The sequence below is a fragment of the Aquila chrysaetos genome, chromosome 12 (genome assembly GCF_900496995.4).
Source record: "Aquila chrysaetos chrysaetos chromosome 12, bAquChr1.4, whole genome shotgun sequence".
NCBI lineage: Eukaryota > Metazoa > Chordata > Aves > Accipitriformes > Accipitridae > Aquila > Aquila chrysaetos.
In genome coordinates, this window is record NC_044015.1 from 35,042,069 (window position 1) to 35,061,388 (window position 19,320).

The 19,320-nt window shown below is 35.4% G+C and overlaps 1 protein-coding gene across 6 annotated transcripts in view; it reads right to left on the bottom strand.

Moving 5' to 3' along the window:
* The window catches only part of BEND5 (BEN domain containing 5), a 979,469-nt gene that overhangs the window by 912,748 nt on the left and 47,401 nt on the right, over window positions 1–19,320 (bottom strand). For all 6 annotated transcript variants that reach the window (XM_030032521.2, XM_030032519.2, XM_030032517.1 and 3 more), the window contains exon 3: window positions 15,570–15,694. In XM_030032521.2, coding sequence (XP_029888381.1) covers window positions 15,570–15,694 — 125 coding nt within the window. The remainder of the gene's footprint in view (window positions 1–15,569; window positions 15,695–19,320) is intronic.

Sequence of the window (19,320 nt, forward strand, 5' to 3'; positions counted from 1 at the left end):
ATTTCTACTCACATGATCAGTACCAATTAAAAATACAACTGACCTACAAAGATCAGCATTCCTTTCCAGTATATTATAGCTGTTTTCTTTCTTATTTTCTGATATGGGATAATGCTTTTACCTGATTGCATCACATATTCTTAGTTCTTACTTTCACATAAGAACAACTGTATTTTATTTATTGCATTTGTTATATAAAACTCTATGGGTTACTTGCAAACTAAATGGCCTGACTACACAAGTGACCGTGACTAGCAGAACAGAGAGGTGAAAGATAGTGTTAATCAAAATGTTTGCAACTGCATGGGTTTTCTGTGTTTTAATTCAAATGGATTTAACTAAAACTTCTGATAACTATTTGGGAAAAAAAACCTGCTCCATCAGATACTCATGTTTTGCAAAGTTCTTTCCAATTAATCTAAGAACATTCTCTTATTCTCTAATCTCCTAGTAAATGCTCAAAAAACAGAAGTGACTAAGATTTAACAATCTTGATATTTTCTTAGATAGCTATAAAATTATGTAGTTTGTGAAAACAAACTCATCATAGATTACCCTCCAGTCTGACTGAATTGTTGAAATATATTTTGTACCTTCTAAATAACAAAGAAGGAAAAAAAAAAGGGAAAAGTATCTTATTTGTAGAACAATATTTGTATTTAACAACTGAAGTGTAAAATTAGTATAAGCCATAATTATCAAACCCAGTATAATGTTCAAAAATTCATGAATTTCAGGTTTATTAGAAAGCTGAAAGGAAGATATTTTAGGATTAAACTTGGCCATCGCACACAGTTTACCATGAGACTCATACTACTTGCATTATAGAATAGTCTAAGCTGCAAAATTATACAGTACTTCCCACTATGGTGAGAGAGCCACAACTCTACATTTAGATCCACAAAGAAAAATCAGGAAATGCCAAGCTTCACTTTTTGCTAAGCTATGAATTTGAAAACATACTTTCTAGCACATCAAGCACAATATGGACCTGTATACTATAAGCATCAATCCAGTTAGTTTTTTAAAAGCTGAAAGACTCTTACACTGGTGAAGATGGAGTAAACACAGTTAATTTGTTAACATGTACTCTGTCTCTTTTCACTGACTGTCAAGGAAATCATATTTTACGTTTTTTTCAGTATGTGCTTGGAAAGGATTTCCTGGTAATCTACACTAAATCTCACTGAAGGGTGACAACAGAAATCAATATGTGTCTCTGAAGAATAATCTAGCCAAACATTTACATTTAGAATATTCATTTGTATTTATGCATGAGAAATTCCTGGCAAAAAGAAATTCTCTTTTTGCATACATACAATCTCTTTTTATAGGCTGATTTTTATAATGACCAGGCTTTAAATCAGTAAAATAAATATATACTACTCAAATTAGTTTTGTGACAAAAACAACTAGAATCCATGTAAAATAACAATTTACCTAGGTAGGTAGCTCTATTAACCTCTGCTTCAAAGAAATTTGTTTGGTCCTTCTGCAGCCATAGGGAAGAGACAGCCCACAGGCAACAGTTATTGTAGTTTCATCCTGGCTATTCCAAACCCATGGAATTGCCATTCCACATGCCTGCCAGGAAGGATATTCCATTTAATCTGGCTATTGAGGCGATTCTAAATCTAACACTGGAGGTACTCAGCATCCACATCAAATTTCCAGGGGCAAGCATGTCCTGCCATGAATCCCACAATACTCTCTAGTCCTCTGATGTTGGTATTAGTTTTGCCCACAGAGCTCACAGAAGATCAGAATACAAACATACAACAAGATGCAATGCAAGCAGCATTCTACTTCCCTGCATCACCCCTGAGTATGACATGGTCTTGCATTAAAGTATGCAAAGGCACATGAAAACCTGCTAGGAGAATCCACGCACTGGTGTAATATATTACTTATAAAAATTTTAATAAGAGTTTTCTGAGAAGCTTCATGTGAATTTTCAGAGGGTAACATGAGGACAATGAACAACCTCCTTCAAAAAAATTATGCTACACAACTACAAAATTAAGTGTTCTGTAGAGAATCATCATTTCAAAACAAAAATACAGTCAGATTTGCCATTCCAATAAAAGTCTGTTACAATGTGCAAGGTTAAGGATCTGAATTCATGGACCTCAGTGTTCAGTTGGAGGCTATATATATGAAATGGGCAAAACTGTTGATAACAATATTCTTCTCAAAGTCGAAAATTATAATAAGGAAGTGGTTGTCTAATTTGTTGTCACTTATCTTTGAACATTATTAGGGAAAAAGGAGACTGATAAACAGAAGCAACAACCCTGCTCAGTGGCTGGCTTAGAGAAGACAAATGTTTTGGGGCAAATGATTTATATTGCTTATACCAAGCTACTAAAAGCTTCAGAAAGATTATCCTTTCAATGACAGCATAAACCCTATTCAACAACATACACCAGATTTAGCAGAAACACATGCAGTTGTTTTAAATCTATACTGAATATGTTCCACTGTATATACATCCTTTAGTACAAATAGTAATAAAAAACTCATTTCTACTTGAAAAACCTTCCGAGTTTTAGCTCCTACATAATATAATGAATATTTAGACTAGCATGTTATTCAGTAAAAGATGTCCAAACAAGATGATTTGATGTTGGAATAGTCATCTCAGAACAACCAGAGCAATGTAAAGTAAAATAATTGTCAAGTCAATCTCTAGCTTACACTTTATTGCAGAAATAAATTGAACTCTGCTCTAGCTTTTTGACACGTAATTCTGATACTAATGGGTTCAAATCCATTTCTCTTTGCTCTCCTTCCTAACAGGAAGCTTTATGTAATACTGTGTCAGAAATCTACCAGTTACTGGCTAATGTTTCCCTTAAATAAAAAGTCTCTGCCTGTAATAGTATTAACAGCTGCCATCAGTTTACAGTAATGAGCTACAGTTCATCATGGTAGTGCTACTATGAAAATTAGAAGCTTCCATGGAGCTTCCCAATTCACAAAAAAATTATCAGAGCCATCATGAGCAGTGGTGTAACAGCAGATATTGTCTATCTATGGTTTAGAGGCCAGATCCTAAACTGGTGTAATGTACTCAATCATTACAATTGTACACAGGATATTATACTGTGTTATGTATAAAAAATATAGCAGGTCTATTTTAAGAGTCAGTATATAAATCCAGTGTTGTTCTTCTTAATTTCTCCAAACAAAAAATTGGACTCACTTTACAGAGTATTTCACAGGCTCTTCAGAAAGATTAAAATATATTTTGCTGAAGCAAACATAAAGACTTAACTATATATACTGTAATATCTTGGATCACCTATACAGTGCAGAAGAATCTTCCAGTTTCAATTAACAGGAAAAAAAAAAAAAAAAAAAAAAAAAGATAAGTAGCTTCAAACCATGTTTTTTTAATTTTCTTTGCCCTCTTAAAAAATTGAAAATGCATATCTTAATGCTTGATACCTCCAGAATTCTATAAACTATGCATATACTTACAAGCAGTAGAGCAATAGAACAAAATATTTAATTGAGATTAGGATGATAAGGATGGGATTTTCTGGGGCATTTAACATTGTAGGAATTTTGTCCCTCTGAAATCAGTGGGAGATATGCTATCTCATTCTACCACAAAACAGACAAATGCTATTTTCAGATCCTAATGGCAAAAAAACCAACCAACCAAACAAAAAAAAAAAAACCCAAACTTTTTGTACAGAACTAAATTTGATGGAACTTTGTACATATGTTTCTTTCCTAGAAAATACCCTTATCTGCCTTTCAAAATTACTGGTAAATATAGGGCATATCCAGGTTTTTTAAAGCTTCTCTACACAGAGATGGGAGGAGTATAGAAGAGGAAACTAAATAGACTAAAATTCACTAACTTGGATAAACTGTATGAGTAAGGGGAAACATGAAGTTTATAAAATCACAAATCAAGTGAGCAGATAAAATTTATTCACTATTTCTCATAACACAGAAATTATTTTAAATATTAACCGGCATATTTAAAAAAGAGATAAGTACTTTTTATACAAACTGCATAATTAAGCTGCAGAACTCAGTGCTCCAAGATTACAGTAAGTATGATCAGATTAGACAAGGATGATACAATTCATAAAGACCACCTATGCCTGTTAAAAACAACAATCTGGAGGCGACTACTACAATGAACCTGTTGACTTCTGACAGCCTGTACCTAATTTAGACTGGTGGGAACTCACAATTCTGTGGTACCACAACATGCAGTGGATGTCAGGCTGGCCTGCAGGGCACCGGGGTTTTCTTCTAACTTGTGCAGCATGCAAAGGTCAGTTCTGCCTATACGATTGAGACAGGAACTGAAAGTAAGGATTATTCTATACTTTCCTAGTTATTACTGATATTTTTTTAAGCATCAACTACCAGCCATTGTCCAGATTAGGACACCAGACTAGACAGCTCCTTAATCTGATCTGCAGTGCCACCTCTTTACTTTTACAGTAAAGCCAAAACCAGGACAATGCCATAAGTGAGAAGATGGACTCAATTACCATGGCTGTTAATGGGAGAATGGGAAGAGCAGATGAGAATCTGAGATGCAGGGTAGTCACAGCAAGAATGACAGTGGGTTGCTTTTTCACCATCTTTTCATTATCAGACTAGTCCCCTTCAGGGTCACAGGGCAGTTCCAGTTCCATGTTCTGAAGCAACTGGCTATCTCCTGGAATAAACAGTATCGACACTATATGCTTCGAAGAAGATGAGTTTCCATCTTTTAGTGAGGCAGGTTAGTTCAGTCAAGAGTTACTCATGATTCTCTTGGACAACCCAAGAACAATATATATGGTTTGGACTCACAAGCCCTGAGTTACATTTGGGTGTCCAAGAAACTTGCTGAACAATGTGCCGAACGCTGGGATTAAAAACTGAGTTGCTAGTTGGTAAACACAAGAATGAATCCACGCTGCCCAAGAGTGTTTCTCAAATGTGCAATCTTTTCAACAAAGCACAATATTCCTACATCTTTGTGGCACCTGATGTCTGGTTCTGATGGAGGTTATAGGTTCTCAAGATCAGTGAAAGATTTACCACTTTTCATAGCTCTTTTGCTCCATCTAACAGCTTCCACAGAAGCAAAGTGGAAGGCTCTTACTGACTATAATATAGCACAACACTAACTTTCAGGAATTTGTTTAACCTCTCGGTATTAAATTTCCTATTTTCTATTTCTCATTTTCAACATCAAAATTCAAGTTTTCTCTGCTTTTTCTTTCACTTATTGTAAGGTATCAGATACATAAAGACACTCTGTGCACAATGACCCAATATTGGGTTCATACTGCGTTCATATATTAAAATCATAGGCAGCATAGAACAATGAAGGAAATGTGTTACAAGATCTACCTCTCTAGTTCCACCACCAACAGTTAATAGCAGAATAGGGGATTACTGGAGCATATGCTTAATACACTCAACCACAATCAGCAGACAGAATACTGACTTCCTCATTGCTCTTTCCAAACTAATTACCTCTTATGGAATATCACTACTATTTCATTCTTAGATTTCCTTGGTTGCAAGGAAAAAATACAAATTTCTACAATTTCAGCACTAGCTTCTCTTTTTCTGCCCTGTCATTTAAAAAGCAAATGGTTTCCTTCTCCCAGTAACATGAATTAACGTACATATATTTCAGCTTGATTTATCTTCAGGTTCCAACAATTTTTCCACAGTATTTCAACCTGCCATGGCTCAAATATAGAATATTCTCCATAAGAAAGATTTAAAAAATCTAAAAGCAGGAAAGTTTAAAACATTTAATCTTCATCTCTTCAGTGAAAATATTTTTTCTTTTACTTTAGTTCTATGCTTCTGCATTCTGATGTAAAGACTTTCAATAATAAAAGCAGAATGAAACCAAATTTGCTTGGAAGACAATTAACGCTGGAACTAAAAAATGGGGATATTTAATCATAAATAAAAAAGTTTTTAAATTGAAAGAAAAGTAAGCATGTCACATCACTGACATCAAGATCATCATAGTGCTGATTTTGTTTATGGCATTTATAATGTATTTTTGACATTTTGATTGACAGATGCCACCATAATAGGAAATTACACACACCTGGCCATTAGTTTCCTGTAAGCAAAAGCCAGTGTTAAATCTGAAACATACAATACGTATGCAATAATTACCAAACACTGACATCTAAAATGTTCTTAGACACACGTGGAACAGAAAAAGTTTATGAATTTAACACTGTCTTGCCAAGAGAGAATATTTCATCAGGACAGCAGTTGTTTTGCTAACGCTGAATATTGTCTATGTTTACTAACCTATCTGTATTCATTACTTTTTAAAGCATGATACATGTCATGACAGCTTTGGATAATTTCATGGAGATGCACACTATATTGCACTTTACTAAAGCCTCACATACACCCTCAATCTATTCCAAGCACAACTGAATTATTGATCCAAAATAAAATTATACGTACTTGAAAGAATTCCAACTTGGAAGAATCATCATTTATAAATCTAATTTTATACACGACCAATATAGGCACAAGTTTCCAAAATGGCAAAATTATATTTCTTCAAAACTGCAGTATGTTCAATTGATTTTTCTTTTTAAAGATGTTGAGATGAACATGCAATCTATTTTAAATATCATCACTTTGTTTCTTATTTAATTAACATTTTATATGGCTTCCTCAGTAAATAAATAATTACTTCAATCACTATACATATCATCTAACCTGATGCACTTTTGACTTACAATAAAATTGTATCACTTTCCAACATAGAGATCAGTGAAACCACTTTTAAAAAGACTCCTTTGAAATAATCCATTATGGTTTTTAATACACATTTCAGATAATTCAAGCCCATCCTTTATAAAAAGTAATGGACCTATATTACCACATGCTATGGTACCATAAGATCTTACAAAATCTTCATTAATCTGGCTCCACCATTCTTTCTCCCATTTTTTTTTTAAGTTGAATGGCATGTGCTATATAAAAAAATAGTCTACTTACCCTGCAGTAGCTGCAGTTACTTAAAAGATATTGTCCAAAAGCACTCAGGTTCTCATGTTTTCCGGGCAGACAGATATATGTGTATGTACATATGTATATATAAAATACACACATACACTCAAATACAGCTTTAAGGAACTTGACCAGGGCAGTATATGCAGTGCAACCATTTTAGTATACAGTGATGCTGTCAAACTAAACAAAAACTAACAGAAAGTCCAGATTTTTGCTGCTTCTAGATTCTGAAACATACATCCCAAAGGATGCAAATACATAACTCCTATTTTGCCTCAACTGTTGTCATATTTGCTAGAGAATTTTCAGTAAAAGCATTCTCTAATTCAGATTAAATTTATTTACCTCCATAAGAAACTGTTTTTTCCTGATGAAAATGTTTCAAGAGAGCTTCGCTTCCTTTTTAATATTGCTTAGAAAAAGAATTATAGCTTCAAGAATTCTGCAGTATATGCCTTTCTCCAAGGCAAAATAAAACAGTGAATGATAATGCCTGATAAACCCAGTGGCCTTAAATGAATGTCAGAATTTAAATCTTGACCAAGTTCACTCACAAGAACTGAAATCCACTATTTGGTAGCTAAGAATAAAGGAGAAACATCATTCACATACGAAACAAATAAAAATTTGATACTGATCTAACTAAATCAACACTAAAATTACAGTAAGCAGTAAATTAAAAGCTATAACAGTGATGATACTTATGGTTTCATCTTAAAATCAAAATGGCAATGTGAGCTGGAAATATGGGATGGCAAAAACCATTTGACCCTTTATGGTTTTAGGGGAATGGCCCAAGTGTTTTCAAGACACAGATGCAAATTCAGATGTCACTATTGACTGAAGGACCCCAATTTCACACACCTGAGCTATCAAAGAACACATACAATCATGGACTTGAAGAAAGAGGAGTAAAGAGCCTTCATCACTGAGAGTTAACAAACAAATTAAAATTAATTTTATTTTACTCAACCAAATAGATGGACAGCAGCATGAAGACAGAGCCTGATAATTCAAACTAAGACAGCTTGATACTTAGGTTAGACTTTGACATCTGTAGAATAGGACCAGATTTCCTGGAAAACTTTCATTTAATATCTCCACTCCAGCTGCCATAAAGTCATAGCAGAGGTAAAACTGAACAGTATCCACAGTGTTTCTCTGAGACACCAGATACTCAAAATAACACTGAGGAACAGGAACTTAAACAAATACTGACAAATAGATGCCTATTTGAGAACTGCTAAATAGATTCATGATTTTTATTTAGGGAAGTAGAAATCCTAGGGAGGAAAGAAAAAAAAAACAAAATTTAGATGCAGAATGATACTGTTCTGATACAGGGGTTGGTACAGAAAATTATCCACAAAACCTCTATCTTTCTGGATTTATATGTATTTCTTGGTATTTTCATACCATCTATGCTAAATAAAATGCATTCTCCTCAGATTGCCTAGAAGTACTAACTCATGAGACTATTGTAGAACAAAAAGGAATCAATCACAGAGTTTTGCTTACATCAGTAGTCACCTGATACTTGTTTTACAACTGTTCCTGTCTTTTGAGAGGATAAAGTCAGTTAGAAAGAAGCTTCAAGAACTCAAATGCTCAAGTCTCAAAGCTTTCTAGTCCTAAAACACATTCTCTTTTTAGTATTGGAGATTCTTATTCCTGCCAAAAAAAAAAAAAAAGAAGCTCTAAACTACCCACCCATAAAACTTTGCATGAAATTTAAATATAAATATTTAATTCTCTTTGGTAGTAGTTCAACTGAGCAGCAGACATAAATGTAAAACTCACCCGTTATGGTATGTTCTTACATTTATATTATCCTATGTTCATTTGCATGAAGTTTTTCTTTTATTTCTACATCCATGTTTTACATTACTGGCAGTAACAGTAACAGATACAAACTTCTGCCATGAAGTTTTCATACAAAATTGAATTTCATTTCAATTGTTTACTATTTAATAAGAACATAAAAAGAGAGGAAAGGAATTAGGCAAGTATGTACATTTTCTGTAAAAAGCAGATTTAAAACACTGTACCTATTCATACAATAAACGCTATGGTATGCTAGGTACTAAGCTTCTTTTAAAAGCTAACCAAAATCCTTCTCTAAAACTAGATTTATAAAAGCAATATAAATTTAAATCTTATCTTTTCAGCAACAAAGACCTTGTGTTATGCTTTAAAGATTCTGATTTTGGACCAAACAATATCACACCACTCTTAATCTGAGTCCCAGTAAGATTCTGCTATGTTACACTGCAATGGTTGTATGGAGTACAAAAATCAGTCCAACATAAGCATTTTTAGTAATCAAGTTCTTATACACATTATATTAAGATAAGTCAGTGAAAGCATTTAAAATGATGGCTTTGTTTGGAGTGCTTATTAGTTCTATATGCCTATTTTTTATAAACTTCCAAATCTCAAATTTCTAAATTTTAATTCATTAAATGTGCTTGGATAGGCAGCGCATAGGTACCTTTACCTTTAATCTCTTAAAATATGATTTTCAAGAAAAGTATCAGAAGTGAGGAAACAAAATCAATTTATATGACAAAACAAAACTGGTACATGAAAAATATTAGGTTTTGTACCTGTGTAAAGGGTGAATAAAATACCAAAATACAGGAAGAGGTAGAGGTATCTTTCTAGCATGCTAAAAATTAACATAAGAAGAGCACATAAAGATGGGCAAGAGCTGGGGGCTCCCTAAACAGACAAAATTCAAATAATCTAGCGATTCTCCTTGTAAATTATTATAAAGAGCTATTTAGAGAGATTACAGGAGCTGACCAGAAGAGGATTAATAAATTATTAATGCAAACTATTCAACAATGAATGACTTATGCCTAATTTAGTAACAAGGTATATGCAATGAAACACACTACAGAAAATGTGTACTTCAGATTGATTAAAGAATGTTGCAAGTCAAAAAATGCTTTATAGAAGTCTTCAGAATTTCAGAACTGTGCTCCTTCATAAAAATATATGCACTTTTATACATGCTTTTTCCAAAGCTAGGAAAATGCAATACAGCCTTTAATGCACAGTAAAGAAAATACCTGTCTTCTAAAAGGAGAAACTGGAAAGACTGTAAGATGTTATAATGCATCTTGATACCAGTAACTTAAATCACCAAATGACAGTAGAGTGAAGAATGTCTGCTTAAGAAGAAGAAAGTAAAAAGGTAGCCTGTTTCCAACTTCAGACTGCTTTTGATGTCATCCTTACTCCATCTTACTTTGGAGGCAGCTTCTGTAGGAATTAACTGCATGAGATGAGATCTTAGGCCAGAAAAAGAGGTTGAGTACCTCAAATCATCCCTGTTTTTCTTTTCTTCCCCCCTGCTTCTCCAAAATGTATCAATTGGTATAGTAAAAGACATTATCTCTCCCTATACACATATCATTCACATCTTTAAACAATCACGGCTATAACATAAGAAGCAGTTGTCCACTAAGGGTCATTGGGTTGTTTTAGCACAGTAATAAGAGGCCTGAACAAACTATAAAATCCAATCCCAATAATAAACAGTTCCTGAAAATTTAATCAATTAAAGACAACAGAGATTTTACAGCCTTTTTTATTTTACAAAACAGTGTAGGACAAAAAAAAGAAAACTCTGTAACGAGAGCTCCATGCATTCATAATAATGTCCAGCTATGATATTATCTGTCCTACCTTGGCATCCTGTTTAAATTTCTGAAGAAGAATAGGCTATCCTTTTTCCTGATCCATACATATACATAACAAAAAAAACCCCAAAATCTTGAGTCAAAATCCTAGCCTCAGTCCAACTGCAACTGAAGTAACAGAGAATGCCTTTGAAGTAAATAACATTTCGTTCTTTGATTTTAACCTCAATCTGGATTGATTTATTAACAATAAGTAATGATCAAATCCTAGCTGCCAAATAGCCATTCTTCTCCTCTATCCTTCTTGGTATATTTTGTAAGTACCTTTGTGATGAAGAACTCCAAATGTGTTTATCAACACTTACAGAACAAAATTTGGCACTATTAGGAAACCCCTTCTGTTGGAAATTCTTTTTTTAAACTCAGTGAAAATACCAGTTCTGAACATGATTCATCAGACAGCAGAGTTGTTCAGGGTACATACACATACAGAATATATCATGCGGCCTAGATGTGCATTACTTATTGGTATAATATGGTTGCTGTTTGTTAGAGTAATTAAAATCCTCACAGATATTTTTAATCCTTTCATCACTTTGTCGTATTCAACTTTTATCTCTTCTCAAATTTCTCAAAAGTAAATTTTTCAGGACAGAGATCATCTTTCTCTAGTGTGGCTACAGTATCTGGAACAGTGGCTGTCAACTACTTGAGCAGAATTTCTGGCTATGGCCCCCAAGAGAAATAATCATTCTTTTCAACTGTAAAATCCTCCAATATTGGTATACTAGCATATTTTTATAATTTATTACACAGACACACTTTTTTTTTTCCCCCCAAATCTCAAATGAATCCCTGTTGCTACTAACACCTTTAAAGATATTCTAGCTCAGAAGTAATCATGCACCTGAAGCACTGTCTATTTAAAATACTTGAAATGCAATTTGGAGATGACATTTTTTCACCCAATTTCCAGTTACAGAGAAGGAATTTAGCAAAATTGTAGATGGTGTTGTAAGGACCATGGCTGAAGTTAATAGGAAAGAAACCCTACCCAATAAAGAGCATTATCCAGAAATAGACAGCAGCCTGTGACACATATATAATTAGAGAAATTGGAGGCTTTGCCCATGAGACCATGTGTTCCACAGCAAATCCTATTTCCTTCATTCTCCCTTTCATGGTTACTGTAAGTGTAATCATTGTATGATTATAGTCCTTATATATAACATATCAGGGGTTTTTTTGTTTTTTTCCAATATTGGTGTTAATTGAAGTCACTGAACAAATGACAAAAAAATCCACAGCTCAGATCTTATCAGACCAACTGACTTGCACATCAGAAACCGTATAAGGAGACCAAAAGACCAAATTTTACATCTCACAGGTATTTTATATGATGCTTCTTTTTTCCCAGAAATATAAGCCATTAGCTATTTCTTTTGATTTTTTTCCTTGCTAAAAAAGTATAAAATAAAACAGACAACATAAAATGTCTGAGGTAGAAGTCCAAGTCATGAGGAGGAAGAAGTTAATTTACCAACTTCCGAGTAAAAAAAAGTCTACCAGTTCTACTGCAACATAGGGAAGTGAACATCAAAAAAACCAGAGTTTATCATAAAATTCTGAAAAATAATTCTGCAAAGATTAGGGCTCTCACTGCTATGCTACAGAACTTTGCTCTATTACCTGCCCTTGTTGCTGAAGCACAACAGTAACCTAAGATATACGTAACAGGAGGAAGGAAGCAATCATTCTGAAAAAGACTTATGTATGATAGTGAACAACAAATTAGGCATGAGTTTCCATAGTGATAGAGCAACAATAGGCTGCTGCAATTTTCAGCTGTCTGTACTGAGACAGTAACAGAGCAAAGGGACTAGAGTCCCTTCTCTGTAAGTTGGGATGTTCATGTACTCAGAATTGTCCATTAAATTTCAGTTCCACACTATAAAGAAAATATTGAAGGAACTGGAAGAGAAATAATAATAACAAAAACAAGAAGTTCTGCAAGAAGCAAAACGACTAAGTGCTATGGATTTGGATTTCATCACTGGATTCTCTGGTATCTTTAAAATGCAAATTCCAATGAGTACTTTCTCCCATGCATCTCCTCTGTGGATTCTCTGATGTTTAATAAGAAATTATCTCATACTATAGCCTTTCTGCCAGTGGGAACACAGATGGGTCTCTTGCCCATCTGGCAGCCTGCTTTCCTGAAACTTACAGGAATTCCTGTCCAGTGGTGTTGAAACTGGCCAAGAGTTAAGAAGCTATTGAGGGAGAAAGGAGAGGAGAAAGATCAGCAGCCACACAAAAACCTAGGCTAGCAAGTAGACAGTATGATCACATAAGCTTTGTTTCCCTGGGAAACGAGGCTAATTATCAAAGGGCTGGAAAGATTCACTTATGATGAAAGTCCAGAGGCCCCAAAGCGGAAAAATACTTAAACACTTAAAGGTAAAGTGCTCTGTTGGATATAGGGCTGAAAGAACCAAACATGATAGCTAGGTTGAGACACAAATGATGAGGAATGTTATAATTTACAGAAATATAAATGTTAGCCAAGGATGATGAGGATTTATTTGTACCAAGAGGAGCTATTACTAAGCAGAATTGCAACTGGGAATAGTGGGATTAAATAAAGGAAAGCTTTAGGCTAAAAATCAAGCAATACTGTAAGTGAGATGAGTCTATAGAACAGTTTTGAGACACAGGAATTGGAAGCTCCATGGCTTAAGAAAATTGAAACTGGAATGTAAAAAACCTGTTCTCTACAGAACAATAATGCATGGACAGTGAGATTGGCAGGAATGTCTAATAGGTGTTTCTTTTCTTTTATCACTAGATTAATAACACAAAATACTGCACTAAACATATAATAAAAACTGCACTACTAGCCAGTAGTTAAACTGACACCTAAATCAGAAATACATACAGCGCAATTATGTGTTCCTAGTATTTGTACAGCTGTTGTTTTTACACTGTGTCTTTTTCGTTCACTTTTTTATCTATTTGGGTGCCAATGTTTTAACCTGTTGGGTGTCAATGATTGGTCTGATGCAACAGCAGAAAAACAGAATGGATGATTGCTAATTCAGGTAATGAAAGGAGGTTTCTTGTTTTCTCATGATACTATTGAAATAAATTTCTTTGTGAGTAAAGGCTTTAGTGTGAAATGTCAAGCAAAACTGGAGATATCCTTATAATGAGAAGAAAATCTTCAAGATATTTTCAAATCTAAGTAAACAAAGTTGTTTAAGAATTTGAAGTTGAAGGAAGAGGAACAATGAGAAGAAATGTAATATAGACAATATATAAAACTAATAAAAGTAGCTACTCCTTTTGAGTGCTCATCTAAATGGCTGAAACCAGACCTAGGATATATAAATGCATAGAGCTGCTTTTCTCTCATATCACCTATATGATACATCAAAAATAAATAAAATATTATACAGGTAATTATTTATATAGAGTTATTAAAGTATCTACTTTTACACATAAAGTGATCAAAGTTACTTGTGTATTAATGGAATATTTTTAAGCAATACTGGGTTTCCTTGTTATTATTTTCTAGTAAAACATAAAAGAAAATAATCAAAATGCACAAACCAGATTACACAGTATGTTTGATGTAGCAATTTCTAACATCCATTTAATATAGCCGAGATGCAATGACTAATACTGCCCATGTCCGCTAGTACAAAGACCTAAAAAAGGTTCCAGACCAGATTATGTTCATGCAGGTCTCATTTTAACGGAAATTGGAGAGATGAAAAAAAGATTAGAGGAACACACATTATAAAAACAGACCTCACAAGTCAAACTTAGTAGTGAAACCATTTTCTTTCATGTAGACAACCATGAAAACAAATATCCTGTAAGCACTAGATATATATTGTATCTTTCTACCAGATCTCTTTGCCTCCTTGAGACAGATTCCCATTCATCTCATGACTATATAATTTGATCATAGTTGAGTAAGGCACAGCAGGGGAAAGGGTCTGTCTGATAAAGTATCAGGCTCCAGGAAGACAGATAAACAATTTCATGATTTCTAGTTGTAACAGGACTGGTACAGTGGTGGATATTAAGATATTAGTCTCATAGGAATACAAATATCAAGCCTCTGCAGTTTTTTCTCTTAACTAAATATGTTTTCTTTCCATTAAGTGAAAATGACAGCCTGATTATGATAAACTAAGACAGAACACCAGAATAAAATGCAAGGTACATGTGAAAAGTGGAATTAAATCTTTTTTGATTTGTCAGTGTGAAAGTTAGTACATAACTTGGGGGGGGGGGGGCTTAGTTTAAGACGTGACGTGAAAAAATAGAGCAAGGAAGTTTCTTTCTCATGTGGTATTTTTACTGCAAAGAAACATTATTTAAAAGTAGGTGAAACAGTTGCCTATCAAGTTGTTTCACATTTAAACCTCCTCTTTCACAAGGCACACAGTGGCAGGCAACTCCTCCTCTACTACAAGTCACTAATGCCAGTTTGCAGTGCTACCTCATTGTTCTACATGTATTAAATGAAGACTTGAGTGATAATATTTGAACAGCTATAATGGACTTCCTCTTCATATATTAACACATATATTTTGGTTGTATATATTAACACAAATATATAGCAGCCGTTACTAATAAAACTCCTGTTAGGTGGCAAATGTTATACTGTCTTTGTAATTACTTCTTGTCTTAGCTGAAAAACATGGTGATATCCAGTCATGCTGATACCTGCATTTACTGATAAAAATTCAAAGAACAAAGATGATACATTTTACAGCAAATTTTTAGTTACAAACCCTGGATGTCATCCTTTTTGTTTAAGAAAATATGTTCTGAGTAAGCAATTTTTAAAGCTACCTTACTATCTAATCTAGTATCACTTACCTGTGATTCTTTTACATTTTCAACAGTGAAGTTGAACCAAACTCGAAAGCGTGGGTTACAGGTATCTGGTCTAATGAACAGGTCATACTCAAACTCTGTGATGTGGTCCACCCGTCCAAGGTTACCTATGAAAAACATATGAAAAAGAATGCGTTTTAATGAATGGCTGATAAACTTTCCAGGAACTACACTGAGAAAAGTTTTTTAAACTTCTACCTCTGTTGGTTAAAATATGTAAGTATAATAAGCCTTACAACAGTTCAGAATTATTTTTAAAAGACTTGATCATAGTCACAAAATAAAATACATACCAGTAAGCTACATGCATATGAATACACCAAAAAGAAGACAACATGGATTTTTATTATTCAATCAAATTGACTTTTTGTCTTCTCTTATGTAAGTATTCCAGTTAAGTGTTATAACATCCTTTTAATCGTTTCCTTTTTTATTTTCCACTTTTCTGATTATGTCTCTGCATCTCTTTTAGCCCGCACCTGTATGGATTTCTTTCTGTCCATTTGCTGCTCATGTTCAAGCACCTCTAAGACTAAAGAGTCCCCAAATTTCCACCTGGACCCTCTGGCTGGTGCTCTGAGGTCCCTCTCTCCCCACAGATGGGCCAGCCTTCATCTCCTTTGTGATTCAAAAGCTAGCTTAATACTTTTCCTTTACCATTTGCAGCTGTTATCACCTCCTTCCAAAGACACAAACAAAGCTGTAAGATTTCGCCTCAGCTTTTTCCTGGTGAATTTCATGGAATAATATTTTTAAATATAGTCAGAGCTACATTGTCCCCTATGGCATTATTCAGCAAGCAACCACACTGGCTATAGAAATGAAGTTCAGCACTGGGAAAACTTGCTAAGTGCTTTTAAATTGCTAAATTGGCATTTTTCCTTTGAAGTGTGCCAAGATTTTTAAAGACAGGGTTTAGACTGTCCATTTCATTTATACACTACAAAAATAAGACTTCACATTTTCCTGATCCAATCCAAAACCCAGCTCATCAGGTCTTGTAAGACAGGGCCATGCTTTAGCTCATGTGCTAAATTATACTTATTTTTAAAAAAAAGCATGGTAAGATGACATGGTTTTATGGTTTCAGACATATTTGGGGTTTAGATACATATTTTTGGGTTGGATATATACTGTTGGGTTCAAGTAGTTATATATAATGCTATTTGAGCTAAACAATTCCCTCCTCAGCAAGTCCCATTTCAGTCAATATGACTGTTCATTGGTAACACGCTACTCAGTATGAGCACAAGTAGCAAAATTTGGCTGATCCGTTGTTCTGGGGTGGAAAAGAAGCAGGAAAAAACATTTTCAATGCTGTTCATCAATATATTTGCAGGATTTCTTCCTTACCCTACGTTGTTTCTGTCTTTACTAATTGAACATTTTTAATCTTCCCTATTTTTAATGTTATCATCTACTTTCCTACCCACATTCTTCTTTTCAGAAGAAAATTCTCCTCACTGATTCCCTCTGCAGAAAACCGCTTCATGCTAACAATCTGTTCCTAAACACTTGCCTGAAGGATACATTTGGCATATGAAATATTTGGAAAAAAAAACAGCAATATTGTACAGCTAGAATACCTTCGCCAAATATAAATAATGTCATCTGCTGTATTGGGTTTTCGTGCCCAGGTGCTGGCTGCGGGGGCTCCAGAGCTGAGCTCTCTGAGGAGAGGCTGCGCTGCCCCACGCCAGCTGCGGCCGGTTCCAGCCGGTTCCGGGCGGTTCCGGGCGGTTCCGCAACAGCCCCACCCAGGGCACAGCGGAGCCCCTCAGCGAAGGTGGAGGCCACCTCAGTGAAAATGTACTTAAAGGGCAAAACCACCACACAGGCAGTGAGGAGTGAGGGAGTCTGAGGAGAACTAGGGTCAGAGGAGAAGGAGGGAAGAGGGTGCTCCGGGCTCTGGGGCAGAGACTGCCCTGTGTCCTGTGGGGAGAGGCTGGAGCCGGTGGATATTTCCAGACGGACCAGTGGCCCATGGAGGACCCACTCTGGAGCAGACTCTCCTGACAGGAACTGCGGCCCTGTGGGAAGGGCCCAGTGTGAGGAGGGAGGAGGGGCAGAAAGGAACTGCTATGGACTGACCGCAGCCCCCCCATCCCTCTGCGCTGCTCGCTGTGGGGGGAGTGAACTTGATCCTGGGAAACGGGGAAGGTGGTGTTTGAATTTCTCTTTGTTTCTTACTCTCCAAACCTATTTTAACTGGCAATAAATTAGTTTTCCCGCAGTCGAGTCTGTTTTGCCTGTGATGGCAATTGGTGAGCAATCTCCCTGTCTTTATCTTGACCCACAAGCTTTTTCGTCTTATTTTCTCCGTCTGTCCTGTTGAGGAGGGCGAGTGAGAGAGCGGTTGGGTGGGCATCTAGCAGCTGGCCAAGGTCAACCCACCACATGTGCCTGACTCAGTTAAGTCCCTTACATATCCAAGTGCACTTTCTGCCACAGGGGTCAAACCCATCACTATTATTCACAAGAACAGAACCTGAACCTTAACGTAAACTACCATTTCCTACAGGTTATTATCCAAAGTAAATAAGAATGGTAAAACCAAGCTATTGCATTGTAATACCTTTAATTAAAGGACTTTGTTTTACTGTATTTTTCATTAAATGTCATGCACATATGACATTGCTGGGAAAATAATATTCCTCATGTATTTCAGAATTTAGGTGGTCCAAGCTGTTCAACAGCATAGGTTGGATTCCAGTTGCCTCACAAGTCACCGTTTAAGCTCTCTCTGGACAAAGCTTCATGTGTGGGTGCCCAGACTCACTTCAACCTGAGTTATGCATGTGATGCTGATGGATTCTATAAGATCAAGGCAGCTGGCTGGATGAACACAGACTGCAGACTAGGTCCAGCTTGTAAACTACTAGGTATACATGCCTCCCAATGATCCCAACAATTCCAGATATGGATTAAGTTATCTGCAGCACAGACCAGAGGTACAAATTTTGATTGAATTACTTCCAAAGGACACAGAAGTAGTTAAATTTATATTTTAAGTTCAAAGATCATTAAAAAGTTGTACTGCAAGGCATAGGAAACTAAAATATTATTAAGTGAATAAATAAAAACAGAGCAAAAAGAGACCTTGATTTCTGACCTATTGCACATTTCAGCTTCTTTTTCAACATCAAACTGATCTGAACTGTATGGGGGTCAGATGGCCCACTCAGAACTACTTTACAGAGTCCATAGCATCCGTACAGTAGCACTGGTGAATTATACCAATGTCAGTGAAATCACTGATGGTAAAGAGTTCGTATGCTGGAACCACTCCAAGCCAGTCTGCTCTGGAAAACCTATATACCCATCTAAAATCCAGCAGAACCTTTAACAATTTAATCATTGTGTGCATGATTCCCTGGGACTCCCAACACTGTTTTCTCTCTTTATCTGTAATACTTGATTTAAATACTTACCTCCCTCTTAATGCAGTATTTTTTCCTTTTGTAAATTGTATCTCACTTAATTACTTTTTGCCTACAGAACTGCCTCTTACTAGGCTCCTTCGTAGTACACGTCAGCTGCCATAGTCACCTGCAGCCATTTGCAGTTTAGTATCATTTGTACATTTCATTAGCCCACTATTTCTTCTGTCTTCCAGATGCTAAATAGGCTGGACCTAACACTAATGCCTTTGGTAACCGATTCAACAAGTTCCTCATGCTCAATAGACTATTGTTTGTAATATCACAGCCTTTGCTCACAATCTGTCAGCCTA